Here is a 26,687-nt window from a genome sequence, read left to right as displayed (position 1 = left end):
CAACTGGTTCACTAATGTACTTTTAGGGAAGGAAATCTATTGTCTTTACCTGGTCTGGCCAACACGTCACTGGCCAGCTACAGTCATCTGGTTGATGGTCCTCTGAGGTGACCCAGCAAGCCATTCATTTCAACGACAATTAGGAACAAGCTTTAAATGCTGACCTTGACAGGCCATTCACATCCCATGAAAGAATAATGTAGTTAAGGTACAGAACAATATTGATCTAATTGAATGGTGGAGAATGCTTAGTGGCCTGGATGGCCTACTGCTGAACCTATATTCCACGGGCCAGATGGACTTGTTCCTATTCCTCCTGCTCAATGCCACACATACTGAACTTAACCATCAAACAACATTAATATCTTCAGGAAACCAATAAATTTTCTTGAAGGTAACTGCTAGATTTTACGTAGCTATGCAGCATAGTGTGATGGCTACAATATTGCCACTGTTCAATCACAACTGATTTAAGGCTGAATTGTTTTTAGCTTTGAGAAGTGGAATCAATAGGGCATGACCATTGGGTCACATGGTTTTAAAAAAAAACCTCTCATTTCTATGCTGTAGAACCTGTCCCCTAAAAACAGAGTCTGTGTGCCTCTTCCCTTTCAGCTGGTCCTGGCCTGGGCAGCTTTGGTCTGCTTCCCCAAAAACCCATCTCTGCCACAACAGCTTACTAGCATTTGTTGGTGCTGCCATTTCTGTCACTGTGGTCAGCTATGTTGTGGAGTTTGTAAGTTTGTATTCACTGAAAATTTTGCCAGACCCAACAGCTGTGTGATGAGTCCAAACGTTCTGATCCCGAATGGTACAAGTGCATCAATCAAGAGAAGCAATTTTGGATTAAAACCCTTGGGCCTTGCGAATTACCAGTCTGCGAATCTGTCTTTGTGTGAATTTAACATAACAGCATCACCCTCTCATTCAGATTGAGAGGGTCCAAGTCCCAAATTTGATTTGTCTTTTAAATGTACCCAAATTCCTGCTGCCCAATCATTAAAATTTCTCCAGAATATGCTGAACAATGTGATATTACCAACATTTTTGCTGAAGCCTATTAACAAATGTCCAAATGTCAAAACTCCCATGAATTAGTGCACAGTCACACAATGTCACCACTTATAATCAATTATTCACTGTGTTATGGCCAATCAGGCCTGGGGATAACTGAATTTAAAATTAAATATTTGTTCCAGTCCTTGCTGCCACTGAACAAGTCAGTCAGTCATTAATTCCAGCTAACTGCAACTTGTGCAGATCAATTGTCTGAAATTGAAAATATTTTATAGCAATTATCTCATCAGTATGTGAGACAGACCTTTTTAACTCTTTCATGGGATGTGGGTGTTGTTGATTAGGCCAACAATTACTGTCCATACTCATTTCTGAGGATGGGTCACCAGACCTGAAACATCCACTCTGGCTTCTCTCCACAGATGCTGAGCTTTTCCAGCTGTTTCTGATTTACAGCATCCACAGTTCTTTTGGTTTTTAACTGTCTATACAGTACTCAATTGTCCTTGAGGTACAATAGGCCCAGTTAGTCGAAATTTGCGTTTCTAACTGGGGTGTCAAAAGCGCATGGAAATATGATCTCAAGTGCTAATGAGTGCAACTCAATTGTGTTTAAAGTAATCTCAATATTTTACATTCAGATTCCATCATCATGCTGAAATTCTAGGCCCTAAATGTTTCATGTGTTAATGTTGCAGCGTGACGTCAACCAATAACTTGCTCCCAATGTCACTTTCTGAAACGTTTACAGTACAGAAGAAGCCATTTAGCCCATCATGCCTGGGCCAGGCAAAGATCGGACTACGCTAATCCCATTTTTCAGCTCTTAGCCTAAGGCCCTGAAGCTATGGCAACATAAGTCAACATCTAAATACAGCTTAAGTGTGTCTAGAGTTTTTGACTCAATTACCCTTTTCAGGCGGTGAATTTCAGACTCCCATCATCTTTCGTGAAAACATTTCTCAACTCACTGATAGCCTTCCACCTCTAACCTTAAATCTATGGCCCCTGGTTATTGACCGCTCCGTTAATGGAAGAGGTGCCTTCCCATCTATCCTATCTTTGCCCTACGATCAAGTCACTTCCCAACCTTTGCTGCTCTAAGAAAAATAACCAGCCTATCCATTCTTTCCTCATATCTTAGACCCTCCAACCCTGGCAGTATCCTCGTAAATCTCCTCTGCACCGTCTCTAGCGCAAAGTGGTGACCAGAACTACATGCCGTGTAGTACTCCAGTTGTGGCCTAACTAGTGTTATATACAGTTCCAGCATAATTTATTTGCTTTCGTATTCTGTGCTTCAGCTAATAAAGGCAAGTATTCCATTTTCCTTCTGAACCAGCTTTTCTAGCCGCCCTGCAATCTTCAGCTATCTGTAAAAATGCACACCAAGGTCCCTCTGATCTAGGGTTTCGCCAGTCACCATGTAATCCCTTGCCTTGATGGCCCTCCCCTCATACGTTCTGTCAAAATTCGGAGTTAAATTCCACTTGCCACAGCTCTGCCCACCTAACCAGTCCATTGATGCAGTTTAGTCTTCATTCGCCTTTCTACTTACCACTCAAATAATCTTCATGTTATCCACAATCTTCTTGGTCATTGATCCTATATTTTAAATCCAAATCATTAATTTACACCAAGTACAACAAAGGCTCTAGCACCAATCCCTGCCTGTTAACCAACTTTGGATCCAATGTGCCACTTGGCAGACCAACGGGATTGAAGGCAATGAGGTTTCTTCTCAAAAGCCTTTCTAAAGTCCTTGCAAACTACATCAAATGCATTACCCTCATCAACACTCCCAGTTACCTCAAAAAATTTGATGTCAAACATGCCTATCAGTGATTCATGTGTGTCTCTTGAAGTGCAGATAGAATTCTGAGGGACATAATTTATCTATCAACTTCCCCATCACCAAGGTTAGACTGACCGGCCTGTGATTTCCTGATCACTCTCTTCTTCCCTATTTCAATAATGGGGAATTGTTGACAGTCCTCTAGCACCTCATCTATGGCCAGACAGGATTTGAAAATTATTGCCCAGGTTCCTGATAACTCCTCCCTTCCCCCATTAGCCTGGGGTACAGCTCATCCGGGATGCTGATTTTGTAACTGTCAGTCAGTGCTTCGTTGGGTGGGAGACTGATTTCTGTGCCCTTAAGGGCGGGAAGGAAGACAAACTCAAAAAAAAATCTGCATTTGTACATATCTCATGAAAGGGGCAACAGTGATCACATTGGCATTCATTGCATCAGCTGGCATAGAATGGTGAGCTGGGTTTGGTACTGTGGAGTACTACTCTCATTGCACTCCCAGCACGCATTAACTTTGTGAACAAAAGATAGGAAAGCAGGAACGGTATAGTTCAATTTCAAGATTTATCCTGGTAAATAAAGTTTAGCAGATCCATTTGGATAGGATAGTAGAGATGGTGTTAATGGGTACCATCAAGTACTGATACATATTCTTTACTCTCAAGGGGGAAGATATGCTTGAAGAATGGTATTGTTACAATTCGCCACCCCTTGTGTGCTGTAAAGTGGACTCCCATTCAAAGTGCAGAATTATTAACCCTTTTATCACTTCAGAATAATTTCTCAAATGCTTTACTTAGCTTTTAGAGCAAAGGGTGCTTGCTCAAGAACTGAGCTGACATTTCTATTGAGTAGAGACGATGCAAGTCATCTATTTTTCTTCCCTCCACAAACAGGTACGTCTCTGGTGCAGCATCTAATGACTGTGTTGATCAGCGAACATGACAGACTTTTCCCCGTTAGCCGCAGTGACCCACTGACCCCTCAGCTTGAAGTGACGTCGGTGGGTAAACGCTGTCTGGTGGAGTGGGTGTCCGAAGAGGAGTGTGGAGAGACAAGGACTGACAATAACCAAGTGGGCAGCTTCTGCAACAGCGCAACCTCACTGGACGTGAACATCAGCACTCCTGTGACTGTGTCCAAAAACGCAACTCAGGAACAAACCGACAAACAGGTTCCTACAAGCACCAGCCCAAGCAGAAGACTTCAGACCCTCCCTGGGTGGAAATATTCATTTAAACAGACTGGGGGACGGTCCAGCAATACTAAACTAAGTGGTTCGACTTTAGATATTCCTCACTTAACAGCCAGCGGGAATTGGCTCATGAATGGATTATCGTCACTCCGAGGACACAGAAGGACTTCCTCCGGGGACAGAGTCAAAGAAACAGTGTCATCCCGCCTGTCGACATACGACAATGTCCCATCCTCAAGCCTTTCCTTGAGTGTCGGGGACAGGCAGAGCATTGCTAGTACCGCATGGTCAACGTCATCCTGTGAGATTTCAGTAGTTGATTCCAGTAGCTCCGCAGTTTGCCGTGAGAGTGATTCTTCGGTGCTCAACTGCACGAAGGCAGACTGGCCTGTGCAGGTGACCCAGCCAAGGGACGAAATGCAGAAGGTGGAGACTGACAATAGGATCGAGCAGTTTGATGTGTGCATCAGCAGCATGAGCTGCAGCGAGAACAGTGACTTGGTTACTGCATCAAATGACTCTGTCACGTGTTCGAAAGCACTTCAAAGTCTGATCACAGAGCTCAAGTCAGAACTGACCAAACAAAGGGCAGAGTACGAAACCAGGATTAAAAGGTGATAACAAGACACATAACCCTCGAGTTACATGCATAACTGCTTTGCAAGAAACCAGGTTAGAGTTCAGCATTAGAATTAGGCATAAGTAGAACGCATGGAGGGCAGTTGGTTAAAAAAATGTGGTTTTGCACTTGCTGTTTAATTAGGATGTACAAAATCCAAGCAAGGAGCTGGATATAAAATATGCCTGCATCCTGGAACTGCACATTTGAAAACACTTATTGTACATATGCACATAGCTTTTCCATATGCTGGAATTCCAGCATGTATTTTTCATCCCCAATTGGAATCAGGCTATGTAATGCATTGGGGTGGCACAGTGGTTAGCATTGCTGCCTCACAGCAATGTACCCGGGTTCAATTCCACCCTCGGGCGCCTGTCTGTGTGCAGTTTGTACATTCTCCCCGTGTCTGTGTGGGTTTCCTCCGGATGCTCTGGTTTCCTCCCACAGTCCAAAGCTGCGTGGGTTGGGTGGATTGGCCATGCTAAATTGCCCTGTAGTGTCCAGGGATGTGTAGGTTAAGTTGATTAGCCACAGGAAATGCAGGAATAGAGGGTGGGTCTGAATGGGATGCTCTTCAGAGAGTTGGTGTGGACTCAGTGGGCCGAATGGCCTGCTTCCACAGTGTATGGATTCTTCTGTTAAGCCTGATGGGTCCCAACCAGTTTCCCCAATGATTACTGGGATTAATATAGATATCATCAGGCAGGTTTTTAAAAAATATCAGCTGTTACCTAACTGCATTTGCAGTGGGTACAGGGTTGCTGCAATGTCTCAGTGAGAAGGTCAAATACTTACTGTTTTCTATAAGTGTGTGCTAAATCTGCAACATCTCAATCCCTCATTAGGAATCATAGACGATACTCAAACCTCACAGTGTAGTATATTTTAAAATGTTTCTTGATAATTTAAATTGAAATTTGGAAATCTTAATATTGTTGTTCATTTTAAATTGATACAGCCTTCACCTCATAAGAATCCTGCTCTTTGTGAGCAGATTATGCTGGATGTGGTTATCTCAAATGCTAATTGTGGCAATTGCATCAAAACCTGAATGGCTCATTTCTGCCTTTTCCTCCAGTTCAGAGGGGAGGCGATGTCCAGCCATAATACCACTAGGCCTGCTAATCCAGTGACCCAGAGAACGTTCTGGGGACCCCAGGTTCGAATCCCACCACAGCAGATGGTGTAATTTGAATTCAATAAGTACCTGGAATTAAGAACCTAGTGTTGACCATGAATCCATTGTCCATTATCAGGAAAAACTCATCTGATTCACCTAATGTCCTTCAGGGAAGGAAACTGCCATCCTTACCTGGTCTGGCCTACATGTGACTCCAGACCCACAGCAATGTATTTGACTCTTAACTGCTCTCTTGGCAATTGCTACTGTAGCCAGTGATGCCCTCATTCTGTGAATGAATAAAGGAAAAAAAAATTCCAGTTCTGTTCAAGATAACAAATTGTACAGCTGGATGTATACACAGCAGGCCAGGTAGCATCAGAAGAGCAGGAAAGCTGGCGTTTCTGGTCGAGAACCTTCAACGTCAGCTTTCCTGCTCCTCCAATGCTGCCTGGCCTGCTGTGTCCCTCCAGCTCCACACTGTGTTATCTCTGACTCCAGCATCAGCAGTTCTTACTATCTCCATTTCTGTTCAAACTTCTCTCATTCCACCTTTTTGTAAACTTGCCTAAATCTCGATTGTCCAGACTCTAGTCCATACCTCAATTTGCTCCCTTTGATCTTCAATAATATGTAATTTGAAAAAAAATTTCCAATTTGGCTGGAGATGTTTAAGTGGGATTTAGCTAGGTTTCCTCAAGACAACTATATTTGCTTCAAGGGGAGCTTTATGAATCCAGACAGACAAAACATAGGCAACATCTTCAACAGGTGTTATCAGGCATTTCCATTCTGCCACCAGGACACGGAGAACGAAAGGTTTCAGCCTAATTAATGATGATAAACAAAGCAGCTGAGTGACTGACTGACTAATCATCTAAAGTGCTCTGAGCAATCTAAATAAATATCAGGATCTTCAAATAAGCATGTTTCCAGGAAGGGCATGGCTTTCTTTTAAAGAAGAAAGTTTTTATGGACTTGAGCTGTCTGCAGTATATCAGTTTCCTGGCCATTTCCAGTAAAGCATGCAATAATGAAGATTTTTTTGGTTTGGCACTGTAGGAGATTTTGGCATTTATGTTACCATAAAAGCAACAAGAGATTTGTAAACTATCTAATTGCATACTGGATGTGGAAATTATTTGATGGGGCGTTTTCCTGGTTTTAGAGATTAGGTATTTGTAAGGTTGTGTTCAACATTCTGTGTCACAATGTCTCTGAGGCAATGTCAGAACCACCTGTGAGGTGGGAACACCCAAACTCTGCAGAATACTGTGACTGTCGATCATTGCTTCCATTCAGAATGTTCTTATACTCATGAAAAAAAGTGTATTGATGCTACTGTACCTGATTCATCCAGAAAGTCATACTTTGGACAATGAAGTGTCAGCTCAGACTACATCTGAAATGTCAGATATCCATTATTAGATAGATTCCTGGCATAAAGGGCTTGTCTTGTGAGGAAAGATTAAGCAGTTTGGGTCTACACTCATTGGATTTTAGAAGAATGGGGACCAAGAGTAATGGGTAGAAGACAGGAGAATGGGGGTTGAGAAATGTATCAGCCATGACTGAATGGTGGAGCAGTCCCAATGGGCCGAGTAGCCTGATTCTGCTCGTGTTTTATGGCTTAATGCAAGGTGACATTATTGAAACGTACATTCTAAGAACTTCTGACAGGGTAGATGCTGACTGATATCCCCTCCACACACCTCCCCCTACCCCCAAGAAAAGGCAGGAATCTAAAACCAGGGGACACGTCTTCACATTAAGGGCTCTTTGATGTATGACAGGAGCCCCTTGAGTTTGCTGTACCATTCGATTATGATAGTGTCTGATCTGATCACGGCCTCGATCTACACTGTCCTGCCTGGAGCCTATGGCCCTCGACTCCCCTCAAAAAAAAAAAAAAAAAAAAAAAAAAAAATCAGTCTGACTCAGAATCGTCCTTGCATATACTCAGTGATCCAGCCTCCACTGGTTTGTGATACACCATTCTGACGACCAACAATTCTCAGAGAATACATCCCTAACCTCCACCTTATTGGGAAACATTGCGCTTCCCCCACCCCCTCTCCAGCCCAGTTCTAGACTACCTCCTCATCATGGTGGAGCATTCCGAGCATTCACCTCATTAGCCCTGTTCATCAAGATCATCTTTCATTCTACTAAATGCCAACAATTCATGGCCAATTGCGTGAATCTTGTCATCTTGGAAATTAAAAATCCAACTGGAACATCCTACAATGCAAGCACATTCCTTACGCATTACTGACTGTTGCTCTACCAATGTCCTGTACTGTTTTACCTGCTCCTGCTCCCTTGCAATGAAGGCCAGCATTCCATTTGTCTTCAGGGTACCCGCTAACCATTTTGATTCATGCAGGAGAACTTCTAGACTGCGTTATTCTGCAGTCCCTCTTCATTTAAATAACTTTCTGCTTTCCTGTTCTTCCTACCAAAGTGGATAACCTCACACTTTACTACCTTCTATGCTGTCAGCCTATTCTTTGCCCACCTTCTCTGCATGTACTTCTTAAACTCAAATCATTGAGGAATAATTATCATTGCCAGGAATAGGTGACGTAGAAAAGGATTGCTCAATCCTCAGACTGAGCCTAATGAGCTAATCTTGGTTGGAGATGCAGTGCAGGTGCTTAGCCTTGACACCAGAGTTAGGGAGTGGAAAGACAGCAAGAGTCCGCTTACATATTTGTTATCAAATAACACTTGTTCAAAACAAAACAGGTGGATGTCATTTGAAGAGCAGACTGGCTTATCTGGGACATGATGCCCTCAGAATTCTGATCAAAATGTTTTAAAAGTGCTTGGCTTTGGCAGGATGGATGTTCCCTGTTCAACTATGTTTAACGTCTAGAATTGACAAAACAAAGCAAAGATTGTCTCTGCCTGAACATGTATCTGCTAGTTCTACACAGTCTAAGGTCACTTTCCCAGTAAGTGAAGTTGCTATTTCACTTATCAGGGTGTAGCCAATCAGCCATCATCTCCCACCTCCTACAAACAATGTTTGTCTCTGTCCTAACTGTTATCAGAGTCAGAGACCAAATTGCCTCGGGTCTGCCAATTGAGGCTTAACATTTTTTATTTCCAACATTAATGAAGACTAAAGGCAGCCTACTTTAATCAAAATCTGTCACCATCTTTGCTATTTCTCTCCTAACTTGCTTGAACCCCGTGTGTATGCCAACGGGTCATATATTTTTGTTTCTTTGTCTTGGGATCCTCATAATAATGACTGACTGCATTCGTACCTTACTGAGGTAAACCAGCACAAGCAACGATCACTGGAACAGATTTTTTTGTGGAAAATCCATTTGTGTGCACCCTCATTTAGTGATGCCAAGACATCAACCGCTTCATTAACCTTTCTGCAATTCTGTCTTTCTCTGCATTTTTTGCTTTCCTCAGTGTCACCTTTGACTGTCCATCTTAATTTATGCACTGAGACAACAAGGTGCAGGGCTGGATGAACACAGCAGGCCAAGCAGCATCATAGGAGCAGAGAGGCTGACGTTTCGGGCCTAGACCCTTCCTTGGAAGCAGGAGAAGGGGCCAGTAGAGGGAGGGTTAGGTTCACGGTTGAAGAAGTAAGCGTGGAGGCGGAGGCGGCGGAAAAACTGCTCTATGTCCAAGCGTGAGCGGTATTCGTTGATCTGTGGGTGGAGGGGGACAAAGGTGAGCCCTTTACTGAGGACTGACCGTTCGTCCTCAGTAAGGGGTAGGTCTGGGAGGATGGTGAATACTCGGCAGGGTTGGGTGCTGCTGTCTGCTCTGGAGCTGCTGGCTGTGGGCGGAGTTGCGTCCGCATCAGTGATGGGCGGAGCGGCGTCGGAGGTAGAAGGAGCAGGGTAGGTGGCGGCACTAGCGGTGAGGGTGGTCGCGACTTCAGTGTCGGTGGCAACGGCAGCGATGGTGTTTGCTGTCCCGGAAGTGGGGAACCCGGCGGTGGCGGATGTGACGTCATCTGAGGGTTCTCCGATAGTGGCCTCATGGCCAATGGCGGCGGGCCCATTGTGGGGAAGGTCCTGGGTACGGCTGGGGATTTGGGGGGGTGGAGGAAGCCCGTTTTGGGTGGTAGGCACCAGTAAGTTTACTGTACTTACGGTTTTTAGTGTCCAATAAAGCTGAGTAGAATTGAGAGTTCAGGTTGTGGATCCTACGAAGAATAAAAAACAGGAGAGGTCCTTTGCAAGTCTGGGAGAGGGAGCCTCTGAGCTGGGGTAGGCTTGATTGTAGTGCCTGGCGATGCCGGCGCATTGCTGCAAGTGTGTGTTTCAGGAGTCGCAGGGAGAAACGCTTCTGAAGGATCTCAATACCATGAGTGTAGATATTGTCACGGTTGGGGCCAAATTGGGAAGGCCTGAATGTGGATTGTAGTCCATTGGGGGATGATCTGGTTCCGTAGGCAGGTGCTAAGGAAGGTGATGTGGCTGTAGTACCTGGTTTGCTTCAGGACTATCCTTAATTTATGCACTAGTTTGTTTTAGCTCTAGAAGTGCATAGATCTGTTTCTTATTACTTGACTTACAGATTAGGAATGGAAGTAGGCTATTCAGCTTATCAGATCTGCTCTGAGATTCAAGAAGATCATTTGTGTTCTGAATTCCACATCCCCCCTGATAACCTTAGGTTCCCCTGCCTAACAAGAATTTGCCTTAAAAATATTCAGTGACCCCACTTCCACTGTCTTCTGAAGCAGACAGTCTCTGCCTTAAATTTGTCCCAAATTTAAAACTATGCACTGTTTCCAGACTTAATCACCCACAAGAAACGTCCTTTCCACATCCACCTTGTCAAGACCATTAAGGATCTTTTCAACTTAAATCAAAATCGCCCTCCCTCTCTAAAATCCCAGTGAAAACAAACCCAGCCTTTTTAATCTTTCCTCAAGAGGACCTGCTCATTCCAGGTCTCAAATTGAGTGAACCTTCTCAGATAAACCCTACTGCATTTACATCCTTTCTGAATTAAGGAGACCAAAACTGCACAAGATATTTGAAAGTGATGTCATCAAAGCTCTGTGCAACTGAAACATAACCTTTCCTTTATATAGGGAAAAAAAAACCTGAAAAGAAATGTGGATGCTGGAAATCCAAAACAGAAGCAGAAATTGCTGGAGTTTCCCCAGCAACATCTCACTCTTTACCTTTTATGTTCAATTCCTCACCATAAATGTTAGCATTCCATTTTCCTTTTTAATCACTTGCTATACGTGCACACACTTCTGCGACTCATGCACTTGAAGACCCAGATTCCTCAGCGTTCTGTAGTTATCCTGTATTTAAACAATACTCTGCTTTCTTTTCCCCAATTATTCCTGCCAAAAGTTTTGACAGACAAAATGAGAAAATATGACTTCCTCCTATGCCATACATATTTTTCTATGTTCCTGTCACGTACGTATGGTTTCCTTAATCAAAATGTAATAACTTTGTTCCTGTTTTGGGTGGTACACTTGTTAGGGATTAAGGTTATGAGACCATAAGCCTTAAGAATAAGATATAGGAGCAGAAGTAGACCATAGAGTCACTCCATCATTCAATGATGGACTGATTTAATCATCGTCAACTTCATTTTCCTGCCTTATCCCTATAACCTTTTTGATTCCCTAATTAAATATCTATCTAATCTTTAAAATGTACTTACCAACTCAGCCTCAACAACCACTAGAAGTAATGAATGCCACAGATTCACTGCCCTGGGGGGGCAGAATCTTCATCTGTCTTCAATCCCGTACTCTGAGACTGAGGTGGCCCCCCCCCCCCCCCCCCCCCCCCGTGCACCAAGAGCTCATTTCAAGCTGTGCTTATTGATACACACGAATGAAATTTAAGCCTAATTCCCCAAAATTTAGCCTGGAAAATACAGAAACTTCTAAGTATTCAGTTTTATTGACAAACCGGTTTAAGAAGACCAATTTACACATACAGAACTAAAAATGAAAAGAACAGTGCAAAAAAAAAAAAATGGGAAATCAGGAAATGAAGTCGTGTTGACAAGTTTAAATTTCAAAATCTTGAAGCAATTCTTTTTTAAAAAAGTTAAAATTGAGGAAGGGAGAGATTTGGCTGAGAAGCCAAAATTTATGAAGTACTAATTAAGTTCAAAATAATTTAAAAAGGAAGAAATAGGTCAGTGAGGAAAGATTATCGTAACCACCTTGGCAATTTCTCAGTTTGTAAGGGAAACTGTGCAATCTATTAAGAATTGTACATAACACACACCTCTTAGTCTTTGCATGAGATTACAGAGATTTTTGTTAAAAATTAAAGCAATTCACAGTGCCTACAGTTTTGTAAAGTTCTTTGCTACCGTTAAGACAAAATCTTCATTGACGTGATCAAATTATTGCCACCTCTAAATTAGTCAGCTATTCTTAAATCTTCATCTCCTGGACAGTAACGGTGTCTTGTCACATTTTACTCCATGAAAGGCACTAGATAAATTCAGGTCGATGTTGCTGGACTGGTTAGTCTCCTAATCGCTACCCCTGTGGAAACTTTGGTTCATCTAAAGCTGCTGCTGATCACCATGCATAAACGCAATTCCTAGTGATTCGACAATTTGAGCATCCTCCCTTACTTTTCTAACAGTCGCAGGGCATTTCTTCAGTCATCTGGGTCTCAAACACTTTAGAATTCTTTACCAAATGCTACCTGTCGTCTTCAAAATTAACTAACTTGCCCAATGCCTTAGACAGTCTTCCAAATGTCTCTGCTGGCTCTGCATTTGTTTCTCTGCACCTCCAAAAGATACCTTTTGAACATTTTCCTTGCTAAATGTATTAACTTCAATAGAAGTGACTTGTGAAGGGACGGGGTTAGCACCTACGTGGGAGCCCAGTTTAGGAAGGAACTGTGAAAATGTCAAAATGGTCTAGGTAAAATTTAAGTAAGAGGCCTGAAAAAAAGAGAGATGAGGAACTGCTTGTTTGTAATGCAGGTGATGGCCATTTGGCCCTTTTATGCGTGCTGGCTCTCTGCAACAGTAACTCAGCTAGTTCTGACCATAACCCCACCCTGCCTTTTCACCATAACCCAGAGACATTCTCCAGACAGAAAGTTGTCCGATTCCCCTACGAGTACTACAGTTGAATCTGCCCGCAACATCCTGTAAAGCAAGCATTTCAGATCTTAACCACTGATGGGTGAAACAAGTTTTTCATTAAGTTACCTTTGTTTTTTTTGTAGCCACTCTAAATGGGTGCAGGCTAGTTCTCAAGTCATCCATCAACTGGAACATGACTTCAGGAACAGGGTAAATTGCAAATTTAAGATGAGGAACATATGGGATTAGGAGCTTTCAAAGATTTCATCCTACTTAAATATGATGCAGCTTCCCCGCCATCTGCCTCGTCTCAGTGGTTTAAAGATTGTTGAATGCAAAATTAGCTCCAAATGTCAAAACGCGGGTCCTTTTCTCCAATCAGGATTTCCTGCAAACTCCATTCAGTCTGGTAACTTTGTTAATTTGGAAGTTGCATCACATTAGATTTCAGGAATCAAAAATCTGATGTGAAAAGCAGCAAAAGTTAATTGTATCCCTTTTCTCAGGCTTGAAGGGTCTAGCACAGAGCTGCGATTACAAGTAAACAGACTGGAAGAGGAGTTGGACCAAGGGAAGAAGAAATACACCATGCTTGAAATAAAGATGCGAAATGCAGAGCGGGCACGCGAAGATGCAGAGAAGAGAAACCTGCTTCTGCAGAAGGAGATGGAGGATTTCTTTGCCACGCTAGGAGACTTGACACTGGAAGCCAAGAAAACCAAACCCAAATAGCAAAATGTTGCATTTCTCTTCTTAACACTGCAACATGCAAGACCATGAAGACACTGTTTACACACTTCATTGACATTTTATAAGGAACGTATGAATTTATTTTTAATGTTATGGATTAATGCATTGTGAGTATTAATAGATAATTCCATTTTGTACTACCTTGTTTTTCTTTATGTTGGAAAGGCTTGTAGCTCCCACAGATTGTTTACATATTCACTTCCTCAACAGCATCTTTGGTGATCGCTTTGTCTTCTGGATTGAGAGTGTGCCACCCTTTCCTGAGAAAGAGTGGTGTAATCTGATTGGGGAGGCCTACTCCCTTGGTCCAACAGGCCTGGCAGGAGTTGCGTTTGTGTGCTCTCATATTTTGGGTGGACTCGAAATAACGTCTCAAATGATATTTGCACAAACAATCAGACTGGACAGGGCTGAATACAAGGCCAAGTCGGTCAGTCCTTCACGGTTTTTAGGGCCCACAGTATCAAGTTTATATCTAAATCGAGCAACTTGTTACTTTTAAAAAGTACCAGTTTAAGACAGACTGGACCAATAGTAAACCTGAATTATATTACCTGTTCCATAATGTCAAAACCCTTCAATGGATGTGCGGAAATTACGAATTTATCATTACTGCCACTTGAATGCCAAGTTGACGTGGCAGTTAGTTCTCTGTTGGCCATAAAAGATTAGAAATTAATCTGAAAAGTACTTAAGTCTGGCAAATTGTACTGGAACTTTAAGTGTATTCTGCACTAGGTATGTTGTGTAAGTCTGCCTCCTAGAGGCACAAACTCTCACATAAATTCACCAAATTTGATTTGTGTGCAATGTTATCTGAAAGTGTTTGAGAGTGAGAAGCTGATGTCACTTGGCCTTGAGAGAAACTGATGAGAAGTTGAGATTGAGCCCAATCTGTAGAGGCAGGAATTGAGAGAGGAAGGAAGTGATTAGGAGACAGGTTGACTGGGCTAAGAATTGAAACGAAGGACTATCTCAGTCAGTCAGTCATGAGAAAGCCTTTGTGAAATGATGCACGAATTCAGCATCATAAAACCTGTCCTGCTATGGGGCTCTTGGCTTGGAGGTAGTGATGCTACCACTGTGCCACAAAGGACTGGGTTCAAGTCCTACCTGCTGCAGAGGCAGGTCATAACACATCTGAACAGATTGATTAAAAATATCTAAAATTGCCACTCTTTGTTTTCTTGTCTCATTTGTTCACGCTAAGAACAATTGTGCTGGATTTCTGGCCCCTAAAAGCTGCAGGAATATCACTGCAATTTACATCTCACCAGAGCAATTCCAGTTTATCCAGTCGACAATAAATAAATAAATAGATTGTGTCTTCAAGCCGTGTAGAAATTTGAAATAAAAGTGATAGGGATTTTGAAGCGAAACAAAACAAAAAAAAAATCAGCTTAATATTCCTCACTGCTGAGCACAAACTCCTGATTGCATGTACTGCAAACCAAAAGTAAATATTAATCTTTTAAAATTAAGGCAATGTTTGTAACGTTCTCCCATCTCCTTTCACAGCCACTGACCTAGCCAGGTCAAAGGTGACAACATGCATGCAGGATATTATAATGAGGTAGAAAACTCAGGAGATAAATGCCCAGTGTAATGATTTTCTCATTTCTGTCTTCTGTTCTACTTAGTTAATCTTGGGGAGGCACGGTGGCTCAGTGGTTAGCACTGCTGCCTCACAGCACCAGGGACCCGGGTTTGATTCCTCCTCCGATTGACGGTCTGTGTGGAGTTTGCACATTCTCCCCGTGTCTCCATGGGTTTCCTCTGGGTACTCCCATTTCCTCCCACAGTCCAAAGACGTGCAGGTGAGGTAGATTGGCCATGCTAAATTGCCCCATAGTGTCCAGGGATTGGCAGGCTAGTTGGATTAGCCATGGGAAATGCAGGGTTTACATGGATAGGGTGGGATGCTGTTTACAAGGTCAGCATGGACGCGATGGGCCGAATGGCCTGTAGGGCTTCTACGAAGCAAGGGCTGCAGATCTGAAGGGCAAGGAGGTCTGTATTTATAGTATAAATTGCCAACTGCCAAGCACAATAAATATCCCACAGGTAAGTCACAAGGCAGATAATCTGAAATGAAATGCATAACTCTGAATCCTTTACAGTATTAGGGTTTCAAGCGAACACCAGTTCATCTATGTCTGATGATGATTGTGCAGCAGGCATGACATAGAATGGCTCACTCACAGAGGATATGAACTAGTTTGAGAGAACTATCACATTTCACTTGGTAGGTTGGAGGATTGTGTTCAAAATACAGACCAACACTCAAATTCTAATTAAGTTAATTCTATGTGGAACGATGTTTTAACACTCCTTGTCATAATACATTGGCTACCATTTTGAACTCTCCGGAGACAAGACTCATCCCTATATTGCAACCTTGTTGTGCTGGTGTGTTAACTCCTAAATCAAATTTTTGGAATGGCTTCTAGCATAGTCACTGTCACCCAACATTTCAGTGTACTTTACAGCTGCTCCCACCATCCTGCTGAATTCTGCGTACCGCAGACTTGCATCAAAATGATAATGCACTTCTTAGACATGAGACATCTTTGGCACAATTCCTTTTATTGTGGGAGAGTCTGTGTTTTCCTGTTTCCAGCAAATTTTCACATCAGTAAAAGAAAACCATATTCCAAACCATGGCCAGAGAACAACAGGTGCATTAGCCACCTATTTTCACTCCTGAGAAAATGGCTTTTGATTTATTCAGACTTAACATAACCAGCATGTTTCAAGCCTCTTGCACATTTGCCAACCATAGAGTTATAGTGCAGATTATATAGTCATTAATTGTCACATTTAATTAATCACAGTTTCAACAAAACGCCATTCAAGGACTGAATCAATGATTAGTTAGCATCCATGTCAAGACAGTCTATTGGTGCAATACTGATCTTTAGTTACAGGAATAAGTTAGGAGAAGTAGATCTGGAAGGCTTAAAGTGGATGTTATTCTGTATGTGAGGTGTACATTTTGTAGAGGTGTTTGCCCACACTGTCAATTAAACAAAATCTAGTCCTCAATTATTGTTACAAGTTGACTTTCAGGTGGGGGATAATATGTTTTAAAGGCAAGTGCCATAAAGTGCAATTGTTACTGACAGTATAATTGCGCAAATGAATTAACTAATGTGCCAAGAAACATTTATCAGTGAGAACATCAGAAACTTTGGCTCATAGAAGAGAAGAGGAATCGACATGTAAATGGGAAGAATACAAGAAGTCTTCTTTGAGATCAAACAGGTTCACCATGATGCGTTGATTCCAATATTGGGTGGAAAGTCTACCAAACCAGGTTATTACCCACAAAGTTTTGCTCTGGCTCAGTTTGCATGTGGCTGTATCATTGACACCACTCACTGTTAACTGTGAATGATGGAAGAAGTCCACTAACTGCAATTTCCCCTCCCACCCACCATATTGTTGATAGGGACCTCATGGTCCCTATACTGTACTGAGAAAACCTAGAGGAAACCAACTATAGCAGTTTCTGACATTTGTACAAATCTATATCTACTGATTGAAAGGTCAGATTACTTTATTTTGTCCTTCAGCTCACTTTTGCTGCCAAAGACTATCAGTCACATGGCTATTTTTTTGAGTGAAAGGGCCTGGACAGATTGTAGGTTCTTCAAATGCACAGTACAATATAACAAAGCCCAGTCCCAGTCAGGCCCAATTCTAGAAGTTGTCCTGCATGAAACAAAGGTTAACATCAAGATGGGAAGTCCTGGTTACTTCTCTTTTTAGCCCAGAGATGCTGAAACCAAGCGCAAGACCCAACTCAGATCAATAGCTCAACCTGAGCTGGGAAGTCAGCAATGTTGGTGTCGTACTTTCAGCTAAACAGGGAAGGAATAAAAATCCTTCTGCAAACGAATTTAAAAGATGATGCTTGTTCCACCAAGTAGAATTGCGATGATTTGTGGAGGCAGGGTGACTTGAGTAGCAAGAAATGACCCTATAGTCTAATACCACAAAAGGGCTCAAACTATTTCCAATCACCATTATTTTGGCCTTTAGTTGTGGGGGGTTGGAGGCCTTGATCAAGTGTCTGCTGCATTCTTCTTTGAATGTTTAAATAAAATGATGGGGGCACAAACAGCCTGTGGGAGCATACAATATCAAACAGTGTTAGCAAAAAATAAAACCCCTTGTGTTCACTGAGCACCAGTTATTTACATGCTGTTTACGTTTGGAAACGATCTGACAAGAATGCTGGATAACATGCAGCTTGAATTCATTAGCAATGCAGAATTCCATTACCTCTCAGGACAGTGGTGGTGCTGTGTCGTTGCTTTTTCAGGACAGGCCAGCTGTTGAAGCAGCTGTGTGCCACATAATTACAGCAACTAAAAAGCAGATTACTTACCTGCGGCTCTGAAATAGGACATGGAGCAACACAGATTTAGTCTCAACAGTATTAATATATATGCCTTATTTTTAAAGATTAAATTGCTAATCATTGGGGCAGCAAGATATCCAATTTTCTGTGCCTTGTGGAACCATGTTTGCAGACTACTTATGGACCATTCCTCATAGTCCATGCATTGATCTATGAAGATAATGAAGTTGTCTTTGAAAATAAGGCCTGTACTGAGCATCAATAAATTATTGCTTGAAGCGTGAACCAATTTGCACATACAGTTTGAAATTCGAGCATGTCTTTTGCGAGACGTTTCAGATTTTTAAATGTCCAACCAATGTTATTGATGTATTTCATTGTTTTTTTGCACTATTTGAAAATGAGCTCGTTAAGTGAATGGGCTCTTGTACTGTTCTTGTATTGAATATATTATGCTTTTGAAGAGAAAAAAAATGACCAATTTTGTGGTTTTTACACAACATTTTAAGTTTGGTGGAAATCATTTAAAGAACAGTGCTGTGCAATGATACATGCAGAAAGGTAAATCCCTGCTGAGTATACCCCAGTGATAGCTTGTTAAATCAAAACAAGATCACTTCTTTTATCACCCACCCTGCCCATACTACTGGAACACAGTCTTCCAAGAAATTTAAATCTTGAACAGTTAAAGGAGTTAAAATTAATCAGTGAATAACAGAAGTCTGAGTTAATAAAACCTGTTGTATAAACACAGCAATTAAATCAACATTTAATAGAGTTGCATTTTGGTCTTAATTTTTAAACTTCAGCCATTATAGACAGTGAAATATCAAATTCTTGTTATTGTGCTCACTACCTCATTTTCATATTGTTTTAAGCACTATCTCCCATGGAGCAGGTCACATAAACAGCAAACTTCATTAGGACAATAAAATTAGGTACATATTTCAGATTAGGAATTGGTGTACCTAATTAAAATTTGCAATGGCATGATTAAAGCAGGGAATTACCTTGAGAGTCACAGAGCCACACAGCACCGAAACAGACCCATACAGCACTTAAACAGACCCTTCGGTCCAATCAGTCCATGCCAAACATAATCCCAAATTAACCTAGTCTCATCTGCCTGTTCCTGGCCCATATCCCTCCAACCCCTTCTGATTCATGCACTTATCCAAATGTCTTTTAAACATAACTGTACCCACATCCACCACTTCCTCAGGAAGTTCATTCCACGAGAACCACCCTTGGTGTAAAAAATTTGTCTTTGTCTTTTTTAATCTCTTCTCTCACTTTAAATATACGTCCCCTAGCCTTGAAACGTCCCATCCTAAGGAAAGACACCTACCTACCTACTATTAACCCTATCTATACCCCTCATGATTTTACAAACCTCTAAGATCACCTCTCAACCTCTTACGCTCCAGTGAAAAAAGTTCCAGCCTATCTTTATAAATCAAACCTTCCATACCTGGCAACATCCTGATAAATCTCCCTCAAGCTTAATAATATCCTGTCTTTAACTGGGCAACCAGAACTGGACACAGTATTCCAGAAGGGGCCTCACAAATGTCATGTACAACCTCAACATGTCTTTCCAACTCCCATACTCAAAAGGACAGAGCAATGAAGGCAAGTGTGCTAAACACCTCTTTAACCACCCTGTCCACATTTGACAAAATCTCCAAAAAATTATGTACCTGAACCCCTAGGTCTCCGTTATACACTAGCCAAGGCCGTAGTGTTAATTGCACAATTCTTGCCTGTTTGTTGTACTTCACATTTATCCAGATTGAACTCCATCTGGCATTTTTCATCTCATTCTTGCATTTCATCAAGATCAGTTTGTAATCTTGGAAAAACCATCTTCACTGTCTACTATGCTACCAAATTTGTTGTCGTCCGCAAACTTATTAACCCTGCCTTCTATATTATCATCCAAATCATTTATATAAACAAACAAGAGGATCCACAACTGATCCCAGTGGCACATTCCTAGTGACAGGCCTCCTGTCCAAAAAAAAAATCAACCCTCCACAACCACTGTCTCCTGTCATTAAACCAATTTTGTGTCAATTGGTCAGCTCACCCTGGATCCCATGTACCATGCGGAAACTTGTCAAAGGCTTTACTAAAGTCCAAGTAAATAACATTTAGTGCTCTGCCCTCAATCTTTTTGGTAACTTCCTCAAAAAAACTCAATCACGTTTGTGTGACATAACTTTCCTGGCACAAAACCATGCTGACTATCCTAATTGATTTTTGCCCCTCTAAATGTCTATAAATCTTATCTTTTAAAATTACCTCCAACAATTTGCCCACAACCAAAGTTAGAGTCAAAGGTCTACATTCTCCTGGTTTCTCCTTACAACCCTTCTTAAACAAAGACACACCATTAGCAACCATCTGGTCATCGGTCACCTCACTTGTAGTTATAGATGATGCAAATATTTCTGCAAGGGGCCTCACAGCTTCCTCCCCAACTTCCCACAATGTTCTAGGATAGGTTAGATCAGGTCATGGAGATTCATCCACCTTTTTATTCTCCAAGACCTCCAGAACTTCCTCTTCCGTAATGTGAACTGTTTTTAAAACATCCAATATTTATTTCCCCACGTTCTCTAGCCTCAATTTCTTTCTCCACAGTAAAAACTGATGCAAGAATAATGCAATGGTTTATTCACTTTTTGAAACTCAGTGATTCCTCCTGCAATTTCATTTTGGCTTTTAAAAGTTTCTTATTAACCTGTTGAGAAGTGTGCTTGCTCAAGAACTGCCCACAGTAATCTAATTACTGAATTGCCAATGACCCCTCAATTTGAACTGGAAGATAGTTCACCTCTTGGTGTGAAATAACTTCTACTGAAGCATCTCCTGTTGCAAAATGGGCCACAGGCTAATTAACAGTCCAATCAAATATGCTTCCATGCTGAATTATTTTACTCCCCATAAGAAATCCTACTGAATTCATTCATTTGCAGTTCTCTCAAACCAGGAAGAACTAGGATTTCAATAAATCAGTCCACCTCTCACCAAAGCATGAAATTTCAAACTTGTCAAGTTTGCTATTTCTTACTGGAATAAAACCTATAATAGCCAGCAGACCCATGATTAAAACAGCTTCCTCATAACATCCACCATTGCAATCAACTCAAACTGATTTATTTCCATATTCCACCTTTACATTCATCCCCACCCAGGAGAGTTAAAAACAAAGCATTTCCTACTTGAGAATATCACTGGCTGATTTCAGATACAGAGACAATCTGAAAAATACAAACACTGACGGCAAAATGACAGATCATATACATGTTTGATAGAGGCAGTGGAAGAATCAAAGCTGTTTTGCAAATTTTTTTTTGGGAAGGTCCAGCTTTTTAAGAAAATAATATTTCATTATTAAAATAATTACTGCTTTTTCTCAGCTTAGTGGACCAAACCAAAATTTCATCCTTGTTGGTTTAGCTCTCTATCGAGTTCAAAACTTTCCTTCAAAATATGTGACTTAAGTTCTTATTACAACAAAATTAGTGTTAAACACTTTTGGTTAAAAAAATGTACCTATAACTATATATAAAACAAAGGGTATTACAATGCTAGTAACTGCTTTCTTCAGAAAGCTTTATTTTCTAAGTGGCTAAACCTTCAAAGAAATTTCATGTTGCAAGTTCTGAATTTAGCCTCCATGGATAACCTGCTTTTAACTATGACCAGCATTCTGAGGAATCGTCACCAGACCTGAAACCTTAATTCTCGTTTTTTCTTCACAGGTGCTACCAGACCTTGAGCTTTTCCAGCCATTTCTGTTTTTGTTCCTGATCTACAGCATCCTCAGTTCTTTCAGTTTTTTTTTTTAATTTAGGCAGTTAGTTATGTCTTGTGCAAGGTCTCTATAAAACTTAAGATATAAAAAACAGTAAGTTCTTGGAACTTGCATGTAAACAGAAGCAGAAGTGATTAAAACCATGAACTTGGACAACAGCAATCAAATTGTTTAACTAAATATATTTCAAACTTCCTAAAGAGAGACAGGTCATATATTCCAGTTTAAAATGTGGGTCCCATGGAGCATTTTAGAAATGACATAAAATGGAAATGTACAGCCGCCCTAATGTTTAGAAGCCATTCATACCATCTACCTTCTGCCTGTTAGGAAAGTAAGTCTACTTTGTGCTTGTCAGCTGAAGTTGAGAACAATGCCTGTTTGCAAATTGTCAGGGTGCCAGAGTCTAACCTGCTTACTGTAGGGACAGCCCAGCATGAATCAGTGAGCCCAGAGAGATGGGGAGAAATTTCTTTCCTTAGTGCTGAGCCTTTGGAATTCTCTGCCACAGAAAGCAGTCAAGGCAAAACAGGGAATGTTTTCAATAAGGTGTTATTGTATAATTCTCATGGCTAAGGGATAAAGGGGTATGGGGAGAAAGTGGGATCAGGTTACCGAGTTGAACCATGATCATAATGAGTAGTGGAGCAAGTTCAAAAAAGGGTTGAACGGCCTACTCCTGCTGCGATTTTCGATCACTTCAACTTGAAACTCGGCAATCCTGAAGCTAGACCATAATTATGAGTTTGCTTTCCTAAATAATTTAAAAATAAAAGTTAGAAAAATTTTTTGTGATAAGATTGGAAAGGATTCTTTTTTTCCTCCCAAATGCTTGTCAGTGCAAACACAGGGTATCAGAGCGATAGGCAAGGAAATTTGAAGACAAGAGACTCCAAATACAATTTGAAGACAGAAGAGACCCCAGATACAACTGTTGGTCATTATTTCCAAATTCTCTCATTTAGTGTCTCCACCTCCCTTTGGAACAAGTTTCCTAGACTGTTTTTAAACCAAATCCATCTGCCCACTCCCCTCAGGCTCAACCTTGCCTTCATTTTTGTCTTTCCTATTATCTTCAAATCCGCCTCTCCGTCTGAACCTAGACTCCAACCCAGTTACACTGTAGTTTTTAGAAAAATCCAGATGGAAAAATTGGAAAGATAATGGAATTTGACACAGAATAAATGACCACCATAACAGTGAATAAATAGGAGATATTATTGAGCCACAACAGCAAATCAATGTAATAACTCAGTGTATACTTTGTTACAAAGCATCCGTTCCTTTCACAGACAAAGAAAAAAATCACAGAAGAATCCAATTACTTTAAAAGTATGCATTTTGTCTGTCAGACTTTTGTCCTCAAGTTGATAGATTCCTTAACTTTTTGGCTTGGGTTTAAAATTCAAAACAGCAGAAACAATCTTAGCTGAACAAGCAATCAAAATATCAGTAAGGGAAAAGCCAATTAAAAATCAAAAGTGAAGAGGGTTACAAATCAGACTGGACAATTGGCAATAAATGCTGAACCGAATGAAGTTATTCCAAATTTTTCTTTTGAAAATTCCTTTAGCTGTTATCCAATAAAGACACTTAAAATTAAGTTTACTATTTCTGTTGTAAGACAAGAAATATTTATCTAATGTACTTTGGTTCTCTATAAGAGGCTTGTGCATGTGAAGTCAGAAAACAGAGCTCCAGTGAACTTCTCAAAAACAGTAGTTTGAGATGGATACTCAGCTTATAATTCCTGCACACACCTGTGCATACAACTGCAGTGTCCAAACTTGTCAAAAATATTGTGCCACTAAGAATGAACTAAAATGTACTGTTCTTTGTATAAACTATTTAAAATACATTAAAGTATTAGTTCTTCAAAATTCTTCAGTGAATATACTGGTTAAATGTATGCAAGAAATCAAGATTCAAACAATGTAAAGTTTCAAAATGGATCTTTGTAGAAAACAGGTCTTTTATAACAAAACAGGAAGGATTCATTCTTGCAATTTTTAGATTGATATAATAACCCTGTTGAGTGCTCTTACAAACTTTACACATCATTCCAATGTGCATTGCTCCCAACAAAATCTTGTCAGATTAGAATTGCTGACTTACCATTAAGCAATGGAAGATGATTTAGCAATGCGAGCCAATGACAACCTCATGCTTCACATGTTGCAATTTCACATGCAGTTTCTTGTGGCACATTTTCAAAACAAAAATCCCCTTTCTGGTAGAGGGGATTAGATTTTAATTTAAATTTTAAAAATCAGGTAGTGTCAATAAATTAGGCCTTAAAAAAAGCATTAAACAAAATCACTAATTTCCAACATACAGAAACATGCCAACAACCGAAAATGCTTACTTGATTGCCGAAGGGAAAAAAAAGAACTTGACCCCTGATCCCTGTTGACCAAAGATTCTTTCTAGTTCCAATATCGCAGGAAGACTTTAGAGCCAGAACACAACTTGTGTTTTACCTGATATTATACATCTATCCTAAAAGAACTATATACTGTCTGACCTCCCATGGATCTGCTTGCATATTAAACAATGAGCAGCTTTAAATAAAACTTTAAAATCCAGTTTCTCAAAACTTACTATTAAAAATCCCATTGAACAAGTTAGCAACTCTAACCCAACTCAATCATGTAACTTGTTCGAAAGTCAACTTGTTCAGATGCCAACTGATGCAAAAAACAAACGTTTAAAAGAAGAGGTAGATTAACAGAGAGGCAAGAGATATCTGCAAATGGCTGCTTGAACCAACTGAACAAGGCGTCTCCGATGAGGAAGCCCAGAGTCAATTGAAAATTTCATGTCATCAGGCTATGGTATTAGATGGGAAAAAGGTGTTTAAATTGAGTTAAGATACTCAGTCATGATCTAATCAAAAAGGTGGGACTAACTCAACGAGTAAGTCGGTCACCCTTGCTAACATTCTTTTCAATGTTCACACTTGCAGATCTGGTTGGAATTGAAGATTGCTGCTTGTTTAAAAAAAAAGATCTTTGCATGGGGCACTCCAATTTATGAATGTTCGTGTTAAGACAGCACCGATGCTTAAATATATTTAATCATGACCAAACAAATTATGTGCACTATTTTATGCATAAACAAATAGCCAAGGCAGTTGAGAAAACGAGGGATAGATAATAAATGCAGTCTTGCGGGTGTCACTCGCAATCAAGAGGACAGAAAGTTTCCCATTCTGTCAGCCTTATCTGGGAAAGATGCAGAATGGGACATTCATATTCAATGCACCCATATTCTTCTAGTTTTTCAAGAAATACATGATGCCATGGTCATCAGAAAAAAGTCAGAATATTAGAATCTGAGAAGTTCTACACTGTGGAAGCAGGCCATTTGGCCCATTGAATCCACATGACTAACTGAAGAGCATTCCACCCATTTCATGTGGCTAACCCACCTAACCCGCACATCTTTGTACTGTGGGAGGAAACCGGATCACCTGGAGGAAACACACAGACACGAAGAGAATGTGCAAACTCCACACAGACAGTTGCCCGCGGGTAGAATCGAACCTGGGTCCCTAGCGCTGTGAGGCAGTGCCAACCACTGAGACACCATGCTGCCCAAAGTTATTAACAAATTTTAACATTTGATTTTTTAAAAGTCTCAATGCTAAATGAACTAAGGAGGTTCATTGATTGAACAGGAGACTTTGCACTATTTTAAAACTATGGATGTCTCCTATAGAAAGCTGTCAAGCCACATTTCAGACAAAACTACAGTATTCTAGTCCAAAACGAGAGGGCATGGGTTTAAGGTGAGAGGGGAAAGATTTAAAAGGGACATAAGGGGCAACTTTTTTCACGCAGAGGGTGATGAGTGTATGGAATGAGCTGCCAGATGAAGTGGTGGAGACTGGTACAATTTCAACATTTAAAAGGCATCTGATGGGTAAATAGGAAGGGTCGAGAAGGATATGGACCAAATGCTGGCAAATGAGACTAGATTTATCTAGGATACCTGCTCAGCGTGAATGATTTGGAACGAAGGGTCTGTTTCCTTGCTGTACATCTCTATGACTATTAATAGCCTGTACTGGATGTTAGATGGCTGTTATTAGTATGCAACAATAATCAGTAGGCACTATGTGCCCATAAACTGCTAACTTAGATCAATACTCTTTAAACAAATCCCAGCAAACAAGTGTCAGGTAATCCAACTTCAGCTGCCTTTAGCACCTGGAAAAATCTATAGTAAATAAACTAGACAATCATGTGGACCCATGCAATGTGGCATATTTTCAAATGCTATAGACTGTTGACCTTTACTCCTTTTTACACCCCACTTATTACTAGGAAGGACTGTAATGTTAACTTTTAAACTTCATTTCTTTATTTCTCTACTTATACTAAGGACAAAGATAATGCTTTACTTTTAACTTTGTTCTCTATGTTATTACTTATACCCATGTTTTGTACCTCGGTATCTTCGTGCTTAAGATGGTGCTGTGTGTGGTGACATTGTACACTTTTTTTTTAAACTGTACTGCTGTGCTTCAGTACATGTGACAATAAAGCTTAAATCAAAAAAAACGTTCACATTCATTCTGAGTGGCCATGTAATACAGGCAAAGAGCAAATGCTGTTAAGCTACAGTACTCCACATTTGACAGTAGGACGTGAGAGATGACCAAGCAGCCCAGTAAGAGAGTTGGATCCGCGATGTCAGTTGCCCAATCTGTGTACTTGCGTGGCACGATGACAATTTAACCCTAGGCTGCATCCAACACAAGCTCAGGATCAAAGGCTGAGGGCCAATATACCATTTGAAATTGCACCCTTTATTTATTCAGTCAGTATCATTATCTAGAGGTCATAGGTCAGTTTATTCAGTCAAGAACCCACCACAATTCTAATCACATCCATTATGTTATGGAA

At 40.8% G+C, this 26,687-nt stretch overlaps 1 protein-coding gene across 2 annotated transcripts in view; it reads left to right on the top strand.

The window, feature by feature from the left end:
- Positions 1 to 15,305, top strand: part of LOC109921178 (rho GTPase-activating protein 22-like) — a 286,087-nt gene extending 270,782 nt beyond the window's left edge. For both annotated transcript variants that reach the window (XM_048616436.1, XM_048616435.1), the window contains 2 exons: positions 3,727 to 4,639; positions 13,345 to 15,305. In XM_048616436.1, coding sequence (XP_048472393.1) covers positions 3,727 to 4,639; positions 13,345 to 13,570 — 1,139 coding nt within the window. In that variant the 3' untranslated portion in view covers positions 13,571 to 15,305. The remainder of the gene's footprint in view (positions 1 to 3,726; positions 4,640 to 13,344) is intronic.
- The last annotated feature ends 11,382 nt before the right edge of the window (positions 15,306 to 26,687 follow it).

Source organism: Rhincodon typus, chromosome 34 (genome assembly GCF_021869965.1).
Source record: "Rhincodon typus isolate 14 chromosome 34, sRhiTyp1.1, whole genome shotgun sequence".
Lineage (NCBI taxonomy): Eukaryota > Metazoa > Chordata > Chondrichthyes > Orectolobiformes > Rhincodontidae > Rhincodon > Rhincodon typus.
This window is presented reverse-complemented; position numbering and strand designations above follow the sequence as displayed.